The sequence below is a fragment of the Harmonia axyridis genome, chromosome 5, assembly GCF_914767665.1.
Source record: "Harmonia axyridis chromosome 5, icHarAxyr1.1, whole genome shotgun sequence".
NCBI classification, from domain to species: domain Eukaryota; kingdom Metazoa; phylum Arthropoda; class Insecta; order Coleoptera; family Coccinellidae; genus Harmonia; species Harmonia axyridis.
In genome coordinates, this window is record NC_059505.1 from 2,395,794 (window position 1) to 2,408,483 (window position 12,690).

General features: G+C 35.0%; 1 protein-coding gene across 1 annotated transcript; it reads right to left on the bottom strand.

Annotated features, from left to right (window-relative positions):
• Positions 1 to 6,013: 6,013 nt before the first annotated feature.
• Positions 6,014 to 10,269, bottom strand: LOC123679716. The gene is made up of 2 exons (XM_045617139.1): positions 9,689 to 10,269; positions 6,014 to 6,918 (listed from the first exon to the last, which is right to left on the bottom strand). Exons 1-2 carry the CDS (start codon positions 9,803 to 9,805, stop codon positions 6,094 to 6,096), a joined length of 942 nt encoding a protein of 313 aa, XP_045473095.1. The 5' UTR covers positions 9,806 to 10,269; the 3' UTR covers positions 6,014 to 6,093.
• Positions 10,270 to 12,690: the final 2,421 nt, after the last annotated feature.

Here is a 12,690-nt window from a genome sequence, read left to right on the forward strand (position 1 = left end):
AAATACTCAAAATGATGATGGAGAAGCTAATAAAAAATGTCAGAAGGAACATTTTTTGAACTGATCTGTTTTTGAATTATATCAATCCTCTAGATTCAATGAAACTGATTCTCAAATATAAAAAAAATTAAATAAGCATTAACTTGATGCCAGGAGGTTTTGAGCGCTTGTCTATTCAGCCACATATTGGAGACCACAAAACTGTTGTTTTTTCAAAAGAAATATTTTTTCTTTATGATGTGACTGTAACTGTTATTGGTTGTTTTATGTAAATGTGGAGTTCTAAATAAGTGAACACAAAATTTCAACATATTTATGGAGCTCCTATAGAATTTTACCCATTAACGAACTTAACAGCAGCATTCGAAATTCACACACGTGAAGAAATTATATATCGCTGTGTTCAGGGGACGAGCGCACAGAAAGAGGTATTCGCTGAAATCTAATTTCAAGGCATCTTTGAAATATAATGCATATTTAGCCTTTCTTCAAAGTACTTGAATTGAATAATAGTGTAGGAATAATATTTTTACGATAAAACTCAAAATTTATAGATTTTACTGAATTTTATTAAATATTTAATATATGGTCCATTATTTTGTGGGCAACCAAAGCTTGCTTTCACATTTTTCCCCAAATTTCATACAAATGCAACTGCTGTATAAGAGCAATATTATTGCTCTCTGCATTATTAGTCTTCCATAGTTTAACTCTGTCCTACACAATATAAATTAGAATACCTTATATGCTTCACTGAATTAAAGTTCAAAAAATATATAACGGAAATTAAAGCATTTTGAAAGTTTGTAGACATTATTTCAGAAATATTACAAAATGAAACATTCAGAATCAATGATTTCATAACACTGAATTCATCAATAATACAGTATATAATTTTTAATTATTCCTTGGATATAAAAATCTGTTTTCAGTGAACAACAGTTATACTTCCACTTCTACAAAAGAGAACGATAAGTATGTATTTATGTAATTAAAGATTATTGGCATTGCCTTCAAGTTTTTGTTTTCTGCTCGTTAGATGGCAATATAAAGTAAGTCGCCATCTACCGAACAGGAAACTAATTCTCAAAACCGGTAACCATTGTCTAAAGAATTATACTTTACTCTTTACACAGTAGATATCTGTTGAATTCTGATGTATAGAAGAATTCTTTGGCAAACCTTTAGGGTTTTATAGGTATCTTGAGTAATCAGGAATCTTACTGATTCAACATCAGTGAATTAGTCTGTAATTTTTCGAGTTTGAGTAGAAAATGATCTCAAACGATTAGTTTGCTTTGCTCATATACTCGATAACTTTTGAATAGTTTGTGATACAGACATGAAATTTTTAGGGTAGGTTCAGGATCAGTATAGTCCTCCCAAACCAATAAGTTGCTATCAGCGGAACATCCCATCGACAAGATGATAAAGAAAACGCATTCAGAAAACCTTTACTAAGTAGAAAACAAGTTTGGAAAATCCACAATCCCAGCTCTCGAAAAGAATACCATCAAATGGTATACAGATGGTCCTAAAACTACGAGGGCACTGACGGTGAAGTATTCGTAGCTGGTTCCAAATTCGTACTGTCCTTAGACTGCTATCCAAGTGTCTTTAAGGCAGAGATACTGTTAATCGAAAGATGTGTGGAAATGCACCAAGTAAGAAAATATCAGAAAGATGATATAGCGATTCATTCTAATAGTCAAGCTGCACTCTAACTCAATGATTTAGGCAAAGATAGCAAGGTCTTTTTAGGGGTTCCGATCACACAGGGATTGAAGGAAATGAAGAGGCCAGAAAAGGAGCATGAACTCCTTTCATTGGCCCAGAACCATTCTTCAAACAAATGGTAATTGTATCGAATGTTAGCTAGAAATAAAGAAAACTGGACTGCAAGATCTCCTGATCTTACATGCTTGGATTATTTCATGTGGAAACACTTGAAATGAAGTCTGTTATGAAGAAACTACTTGAGTAAACATGCAAGCAGCATGTGATTTATGAATTTCAATCAATTTTCAGTTTTTTAGGTAACTTTTCTTTTTTCCATTCGTTTAAAATAAATTTCAACTTTTTTCCTTTCTTCGCAAGTAGTTAATAAATTGTTCCAAATTTTTTGTGAATGAAAGATTTATAAGTATCTGCTCAGACCTTGCGATTTAACCTAGCAATTGGTCTTTTTTATGGAAAACACTTTAAACTTAAGTTATCAAATGCTATATTCATTTGCAATTCACATTTGAATCAATAATTTTCAGATTATTCATTGGGTACAAAACTGTTGAAAAAAAATAATCTTCACATTTCACATTAAAATGTGAGTATGTCATAAACGAATACAAAAAAACCAGGAACAATTTCCAACACTCATTCAGACTAAAGAAATTGTCCTGCATTGCACTGGCAACATGTTTAATTTCTCTTGAAACACCCTGTATAATTTGTCAGGCGCCACCAGTTTTTGTATCTTAAAACCTATACATTGACTTCCATTTCATATTTTAAAGAAAAACATTACATTGTATATTGATTAACCTTATCCTTGATAGTTTAGGTGATTTCTAGCACGCGAGATCATCTTAAAAAAAATTCCCGTGCAAAAAACCCTCAAGGCTGCATGTGTTTGAGGAATACAACATCTCACGAAGAACATGCTTTTCGATACAATTAGAGTACAAAGGAAATATAACTACAGTTAATTTGCGAATCAAGTAGCATTTTGTGATGTACTGAAGTATTCATATAATTCTATTCATTCATGTGAACATATGATTATCTAACAAGGTTGAACTATTATCTAATTTTGGAGTAATTGAGTGATGGAATCTACAGAATCCGAGATAAACTGTCAACATGTTTCCTTTCCTTGTACAGGAACTGGGAAGAAGATAACAAGGCTTTGTTTTATACGTATTTACCACCTGATGATGACAATTTTTTCCATCAAGTGTTAACCAAAATAAGATAATTATATTCATTATCATTCAAGAGATTATTTCGAACCTTTAAAAAAAATTTCACAATGATTAATCATTCTATAGAATCTTTCATCATTGAAAAATCAGCTCACAAATCAAAAAAAAAATGTTTGGTATCTTTGAGATTTGACCCTGAGACTTCTTGACTGCAAACCACGTAACATGTCCATGATGAACCTACAGCTACTGAATGTTTGGGATAAACTAACTGACAAAGAAACTGAAACATCCAGGACGATCTGTTTAAATTTTAATTTTTTTCGGTAAAATATAGGTTTAAATTTTTTTGAATAAATTTGTTAATAATGTGTTTGTCCACCGCGTTTATCTATACACTTCTTTAACGTCTCGACATTGATGCAATAAGATGGTCTTTTTCTTCTTTAGGGATACTATCTCAAGCTACCTGTACTTAATGTCTCAGAGCCACGAAAGTCCATGGAGGCTGGGGCAAATTTCCGAGCCTTCTACCCATGAGGCGAAAGGTCAGGGGATCTGGGCATCCATAGCAAAATATTCACATGGGTCGCTTTGAAAAAGTTCAAACTGACCCTGACAACATGAGGTCGGGCATTATCTTGCTGAAATATTGGATTCTCGAGCCGGTTAAGGTAAGGGGGAACACTATTTCTTGGAAGGTAACGCAGCGCTGTCATGTAACCTCGACTAAAGACTAAATTTGACCACTTGCATGTGCAATAGCACCCCATACCATACCGCCTTCTGTCCGGTGACGCTGAACATCAAACTGAGGTTTACGTCTTTCTCCCCGACATCGTCTAACCCTTCTTCGACCATCATGTTCACCCAAGGAGAATCGAGAGTCATCAGAAAAGACGACCTGATGCCATTCCACATTCCAATGTTGTTGTTTTCTGCACCACTGTAATCATTACCGACGATGCTCAACCGTCAGAGGTAATTCAAGATGGGGTCGACAATGCTGCAGTCCAAAAGACTTTATTCGGCGGTAAACCATTCGGACAATTACAGGATGGCCTTGTTCTCCTAACCACTCATCAGCCAATGATCGAGTTGTCGCAAATCGGTCTCTAATGGCCATAAGTCTTAGACGTCGATCTTGAACTTCATATCTATATTACCTGTATGCTCGAAGGTCTTGGAAAAAATCTGCGCAATAAGAATCAGAGAACATTTAAGACGGTACAATATTTTACCAGAGAGACAGTCTGGATTTAGAAAGTGTCATAGTTGTTGCACGGCTCTTCTGGATGTTGTGGATAACATATTATCCTGCATAGATGGGGGAGAGACGTGTGCGTTGATTTTGTTAGATTATTCCAAGGCTTTTGACACTATCAACCATGAAATATTATTGGCAATTTTGCGGCACATTGGATTTTCTGCCGTGGCTGTTTCATTCATTGGGAGTTATCTGGAGGGTCGTCAGCAGTATGTAGAAACAGATCGAGGCACGTCTGGGGTGGGAAATGTGGATTGTGGCGTCCCGCAAGGTTCTGTGTTGGGGCCTCTTCTGTTTTGTATCTATACAATTCACATAACATGTGATATGAAATTCTGTAGAGAATTCAGGTATGCTGATGACACGCAGATTTTGCATTCATTTCTTTCCAGCTTGGTACGTGATGCTAATAATAAAATAAACCATGATCTTGACTCCTTGGTACAGGTGTCAAGAAGGCATCAACTCACATTGAATCCACTTAAAACTAAAATCATGATTTTTGGGAAGAATAGGGATGCTGTGTCTGAAGATATGCAGATTATTTTAAATGGTGAGCGGATTCAATGTGTAGATGAGTGTATTGATTTGGGTGTCCTTATAGACAAGGAGCTTCGATTCAGTGGTCATGTTCAGTCTTGTATTCAAAAGGCTTATGCTAGTCTGAGGATGCTTTATCCTCATAGGCACTCTCTCTCGACAAAACTTAAAATTTTGCTCACGGATGCTTTGGTCTTGAGCCACTTCAATTACTGTGACGCAGTTTACGGGCCATGTTTAACTAGAGTAGATTGTGACAGGATACAGAGAGTACAGAGATCTTGCCTTCGATTCATTTATGGTATAAGGAAATATGATCCTGTTATACATAAACTTAAGACATGTAAATGGCTTGATATGGAGTCTAGGCGTGAACTGCATGCTGCTGTGTTGTTCCATTCGGTTCTTATAAATAAGTGTCCACCGTATCTATATAATAAGGTTCGTTTTCGTACTGATGTCCATTCTCTGAACTTAAGATTTAGGGGACTTCTTTCTCCACCACAGCATTCTACAGCTTCATTCACTCGTTCCTTCTCATACAGAATTTATCTGCTTTATAACCGAATGCCAGTTAACTTCAAGTCTTTGCGTCTTGCCAGTTTCAGGCGGAATTATATGGAATGGCTGCGCGGACGTCTGTATTAGTCAGATGTAATTTTTATTTTCATTATTAGAATGGTTTTAATATCGAGAATGTATGACACCTTTGATTTTTGTTTTTTTTTGTTTTTTCTCTTGTACGGAACATTATTTTGTATGTTTTTTTCTCTAAATTGTTTTTTCGGGACTTGATCTTATATCAGTTTTACTGCCTCAAGTTCCTTTCTACATCATTGAAAATGAGCTTATCTCTTGATATAATGTTACTTTACTGTATGTTGTGGATAAATAAAGATTATTATTATTATTATTATTATTATTATTTGTGCCCCTTTGACGTCCGGTGTCTATCATAATTAACAAAGTTTTGAAGAAACTTTTTGGAATGATCCAAATCAGAAAAATTTTGCCACAGTATTTCTTTCTCGGTTTTTTCTTTCTCCAAAAACTATTTTTTGTAGATAGTTTCATTCACCTATATATCAAAGAAAAGTTCTTTACTTACATGGAAACATATTCAATTATGGCCAAATTCAATATGTTGAGAATGCTTAGAATTTTGAGAATAGGACGAGATCAACAAAAAAATTTCATAATAAATTAAAAACTATTTTATTATGAATAAAACAATACAAATTCCATAGCAATTTCGGGAAATGAATTTCACGTAGAAAACCTAAAGTTCAAGCTCAATCATAGTTAATTTAGTTTCAGTCTCATCAAACATTTGTATAGAAAAAAATTCTTTTTTATATTTTTCAATCATTCGAGTCTATCTTGCCTATTGATGGCATTATAAGCTTCCGGAAACAGATTAAACCTAATTATCATGTTACTACTCCTTGCCGCCATCTCACTGTTAGCCATCATCCTGCCAAAAAGGTTAAACTGTCCCTGATATTGAGGATTCGACATCATCATTTTATCCTGATCAGTCATCGGAAATATATTCAAAGTTACAATCAAAGGTTTATTCCTATTTCTTATCATATCCCTTATTTGTGGAGGTTCCGACATATCAGCTTGGTGGTTAGCGTACAGCCTAGGTTTGGATTTGGACTGCATATTTTTCCAAGGTGGCGGTGCAAACCTCACGCTGGCTGTGGCCATAAGATTGATATCACTTGGATCCTGTGGTTTAAAAGCGTAAAACGGATCGTGGTTAGAAGCCAATTGGTTGTAACCGTATTTCTGACCTGACATATGGAACTGATGCTGGGGCGTTGGATATTGTTGATAGTTGGATGGTCCATACTGATTTTGATATGGATTCATTCTGTCGTAACTCTTGGGAGTCAGAATCGGAGCAGTGTATCTCAAAATATCTTGAATATTCCTTGGTTGGTAATTTTGTCTATATCTGGATAATTGAGGATAGCTGATGGTTGTAATTTTTTCTGTGGTCGAGCTCAAACCAAAGGCTGCTGGTACTGGGTCTTTGAAGTCCATACCAAATGGACGAGGAGCTTCTTTTTCTCCCTCTGAGTGAGGTATGGATCTGGTCAGTTTTTCCGGGTGTAGGTTTTCGAATGTTGACTCCCTCAAGCTTGTGTTGTCGGAATATGTGCGAAGTATGCTGAGAAGACTCTGGAAATGTTTCAAAATGGTTAGCAGAAAAAGTGCGTTGAGAACTCAGAGTAATAAACATATAGAAAGGACATATCTATGTCATTTTCAGTAAGCAAAATTTGTCCCCAACATGAACTATCAAATTTGACATGAAGCGTGCCGAGATTAAAACATATCAGTGATAAGATATTTCACTCAATTCGCTAGTTTCTCCACAAAGAACGCAATTCTTATGTCCCATTGTGAATCAACGTTTCATATCAACTCGGAATATATGAGAATACATATCTAAATATATCAGAAATTCAGAAAACAAACTTCAAGCGGATGATACTAGGAGAGCAATAGTTGCCAAACCTTGGATTTCAGAAGGTAGATACAGAAAATTATAAATATTCTGCTTATTATAAATTAGACAATTAGGAAAATATAGGATTCCAAATATTTAAATTTGCATATTTAATCGGCAATCACTCAAATGAATATATTTCATTCAATATAATAAACATTCAAAATAATATAGTTAAATTGTGGATTTGAAAATATATCACAAACCGACAACGTAATCTAACCATGTTGGGGACATGTGAAAATTTAGCATGCATACTCCCTTTATCTATGTTTATTACTTTATGGTTGAGAATGATTTTGATTTTCTAATTCAGGTATATGCGTGATATATGTGTTACTCTCAGAAATAATTATTTTTTCTTAGTAATTTTTTGGTATTTTGATCTTAACATAACATTTGCTCGAATACATGTGATTCCGAATAGCTACTTTTCAATTAGAGGTGCCATTTTGAATAGCCCGCTATCTAGGCAGCTATCACTTATGAAGCTCTAATCTTTTAACAATTACGCCATTACTAAAGATAGACCGATTAACGCTTCAACATTGTAATGGAATTGTTAAAATACGCAACAAAAATGGTGAAAAATTTTTCAGTCACAGTTCGCAAAACAATAGCACTTTTGGGTCGTAGTGGAATACCTTGTAAGCCGTAAGGTTGGTGGAAATATTCGAGCTGTTGAGATTAGTTGGTGATGTGAAAAATCGAAACCGTGTACGTCGCTCCAGAACAACTGGGAATATTGCTGCTGTGGTCCGTAGTGTTGACGAAAACCCAGGTTAGTCGATTCCTGGTCGATCTTGGGAATTAGTCATTTCACAAACTACAATACATAGTATTTTAGATAAAGACTTAGATCTTTCAAAGTTCAAGAACTCAAGCCGGTCGATCTCAAGCAATGTGATTGGGCCCTTGAAATGCATCAAAATGATTCAGATTTTCATCGAAAAATCATCTTCAATGATGAGGCCCATTTTCACTTCGGAGGCTATGTTAATATAGGCAGAAATTGTCTTCGGAACATCAAATATTGATTATTCCTCAATCTATGGCTGTTTGGTACGGTTTCAAGACTTGTGGTGTAATTGGGCCTTACTTAGGGCGAATTCCAACAGTATTCCACACTTAAAAGACAAGATCTTTGAGTGCCTTATCATAGAATAAAAAAGCTAGCACAGAAAGCCACAAATTATTTGGCCATCAAAATATGTATATAACTATCTTCCAGAGGAAGTTAAACTATGCCATTTATATAAAAGACGTCTCAGACTCTTTCTGATTTCTAGATGTTACAACTCTGTTGACGAATTTTTGTCAGATGGGTTCAAGTGGATTTTATATTTATATTTTGATTCATTCTATTCTTATTGACTATTAATTGGTTACCGCTCTTTTTCAAATTTGTGGAATAAATTATTCAAAAATGAGGCTGGTGAAACTGTTACGGTCAATGGATTGCGCTACCGAGCTATGATTATTTTTTTGTATGGTCAAAATTGGAAGATATTGATGTGGACGTTCATTTTCAACAAGACGGCGCCATGTGCCACAGAATCAACGAAACAATCGTAATTGTGTAAGAAAAGTGTTATTTTTAAAAGAGGTAGCCACAATTGCCCTTCGAGATCTTGTGATTTGAAAACTTTAGACATTTATCTTTGGGGCCACGTGAATGGTGACGTTTAGGACAATGTTCCACAATTGATGCAAGATGTTTAAGATGGAATTCGTGAAGTTATACAGTTTCAAATGTGCTAATTGGCCATGATAAATTTCATGGAAAGCATATGGTGCTGCTGGTAGCCTTAGTGGACATTTGGCTGATATTGTTTTCTTTCGTTAATGGCATACCTTCATCTCTACATTAAAATGAAGATCCATTGGTTTCTTTTGAACTATACCCGTTTTTTTTTCAATATCAAAATGACACCACTTATTGGAAAAACCTTCATAGCAAGATTCAAACAAATGAGCAAGTTCGAGTTTTACAAGCCATAGGCGAGTTATCAGTGATAAATAACTGACATAAAGTCAGGAGCGTTTGAGCGCTTGTTCATTCCTATTCAAGTTGCCTTAAAGACCACATAACTGTATAATAGTACCATCGTTCCGAGTTACTTGAGTCCTGAGGGTAATTTGAGCCCAAAAACTAAAAAATGAAGTTTGTTTCTCTCTTAAAGTATTGTTTGCCTACTTAGTGATGTTATCTACCGGCGGAGCACTGAACTAAGTAGTTTTCCTTAGTACATATTAAGAATACCCAGAAAACCAAACGTCATTTTTCAGTTGTTGGGCTCAAGTTAGTCCACAGGGCTCAAGTAACTCGTCACTACAAGAGATCAAAAGCTCTTGACTTCACGTCAGAACTTTCCTAATTTTTTCAGCATCTCTTAAATTATGTTATGAATATAATAAGGATCTTTGAGTGTTACTTACCACAAATAAAAGGACTAGTAATCCACAAGCACCAATCAATTTGAACCATGTCTTCCCTTCGTTTTTTCTCCACACTTCAGCGTACAACCCAAAATCTGAGGAAGTCTTACACGACATCCTTAGGTCGGAGTTCTATCACTCCTCACTTCGAATAATCGTTACAATAATCTACGATGTTTATTCGGAAGAAAGCTGGCACTTTCATGACATGTCGAGCGAAATATACCGTGAACAATTAGCCTTTATGAGCGATTTTAAATTTCGAATAAAGCGTTGACAATTATACCTCATGCGAAGGCTAATCTTTAGTGCATTAAGACGCAGTTAGGCAGGTTGAAAAGTTTTCTTAAATGGCCGTGAAATCTTCATGACATTGTAAGGATAATTAAAACGAGAACTTTCTTTGGTGGATGGTTAAATTCGTAATAATGATCGAGAATAGTTTAGTCAAAATCAACGTAATTTTTTTTTAAAGGTTTGGTTAGACCTTCTTCGATTTCGTCAGTTTATTATAGAGGGTGTTTTCTTGAGAGCTATAGAACTTTAAATTGCAATAAAACAACGATGGATTATTCGATTGACATGAATTTTATTCATCCGCAAGATAATCTTGTGGCATTACATTTTAAATATGATTTCTGGCATATGACCGCCACGGCTGGCTCGGATGTAGTCCAATCTGGACGTCCAATTTTCTATGACTTTTTCCAACATTTGTGGCCGTATATCGGCAATAACAAGGCGAATGTTGTCTTCCAAATGGTCAAGGGTTTGTGGCTTATCCGCATAGACCAATGACTTTCCATAGCCCCACAGAAAGTAGTCTAGCGGTGTTAAATCACAAGATCTTGGAGGCCAATTCACAGGTCCAAAACGTGAAATTAGGCGGTCACGAAACGTGTCTTTCAATAAATCGATTGTGGCACGAGCTGTGTGACATGTTGCGCCGTCTTGTTGAAACCACAGCTCCTGGACATCATGGTTGTTCAATTTAGGAATGAAAAAGTTAGTAATCATGGCTCTATACCGATCACCATTGACTGTAACGTTCTGGCCATCATCGTTTTTGAAGAAGTATGGACCAATGATTCCACCAGCCCATAAAGCGCACCAAACAGTCAGTTTTTCTGGATGCAACTGTGTTTCGACATATACTTGAGGATTAGCTTCACTCCAAATGCAGCAGTTTTGTTTGTTGACGTAGCCATTCAACCAGAAGTGCGCTTCATCGCTAAACAAAATAAAATGGACGTAGTGCGCGATACGTATTCCGCACAGAACCATTATTTTCGAAATAAAATTGCACTATTTGCAAGCATTGTTCAGGCGTGAGTCTATTCATGATAAATTGCCAAACCAAACTGAGAATAAATCTTGAACAGTAATGCCAACTTAAAGTTATATACCTCGAAAAAATCACTCTTTTATTTCAAATGGATCACCCTGTATATTCTTTGCTTCTTGAAATTCTCAAGGAATATATTCAGAAGGCTATGATTGAATAATCTCGTTTAATTTCTAATTTCCTAATTTTTCTACTACTCAAATGTTGACATGTCTCTCACATGGACCAAACATTAAAAAATTATTCAAATTAAATGAGTTTATTCAATCATAGCCAATTAAATGTATTATTTTAACTTCAACGAAGATGAGTAAATGTAGCTATAACAACGAAACTATGACATTTAGAGAATATTACAAAAAAAGTATTCAGTATTTCTTTAAGATTTCAAAACGCAAAATATTTACAGGGGTGTTCCGGAAAAAAAAAGAACTGACAACAATGTAAATAGTATAAATACCACCAAAATATCGGTCCTATATCCTTGCACACCAAAAACTATAAAAATCATGCAATCTGTTTCCGAGACAATTGTGGCGTTCTTATTTGAAACTCACTCTGTATAATGCAATACGAAAATTCTGGATGTGATTTCAGCTGAATGGTTCCACTTGCCTCAGTTCTTGAAACATTTACGGTCTTACATGAGTTCTCTCCTGTTATCTCCTGCTTTAGTTATCAAAATTAACCACCATGCTCTTACCATGTGCCATCTACAAAAGATGTGAGATTATATGATTTTAAAACAAGCCTGCACCAGCAACCACTAAAAGAGGAGGCAGATATTAGAACACAAACACTGGTTGTTAAAATTATTACGTAAAACTCAGTTAAGAAAATAGGTTCATAGAGAATTTTCTTGGTATAACTACTCAAGGATGCACACCCTTAAGAATGATTATCTTATTCTGAAACACCTTGTATGGGCCTAGTTTAAGTATAAAGAGTATTCAAAACCAACTTGTTCAGTTATAGCAGTAGAATGTAAACAAGAATCCTTAAAATGAGAAGGTACTACCAATTTTGGGTATTCCAGATTTCATAGAATGAAATTAAAAACAAATAGATTTTGCAGTTTCCTTTCTCTAAATGTTTGAAATCATCAACGTTATAGTTAGAATTTGGATGAAGTTGTTTTCTTTGAAAGAACTTACTGCCTATAATAATTGTTCTAATTGCTCACCGATGGCTCTATTTCACAATATGAAAGAGCTTCTCGTCATGATAAACTTCGATTCATTCTTTTCCCATAACTTCTTTACCTTCGATTTTCATCATTAGGTACCTACTGCTAGTAGAACTGACTGAGATACATCATAAAACTATAACAAACAACATATTTTGTATCATCAATACCATTTTATAGGATAAATGAAAATTGCCAACTTGAATTGTATGAAAAATGTGCATAAAATACCTTAGAAATAACTTTCTGGAGAATAACACTTTGATTCACTCAAATATTTACGTATTTTTGCAAGTCAGTCTCATAGACTTTTTATAATAATTCTGCCAATAATCATCGATTTGTAGGCGAGGTTTTGGCATTCCTTCAATCTATGATCAAGAGTAACTAAAGCTTGGAAAACATTCGAATCTGTGGATTAATCCTCTGCTATGTCATCGAATGACACAATTATTATCAAATCAAAGTATA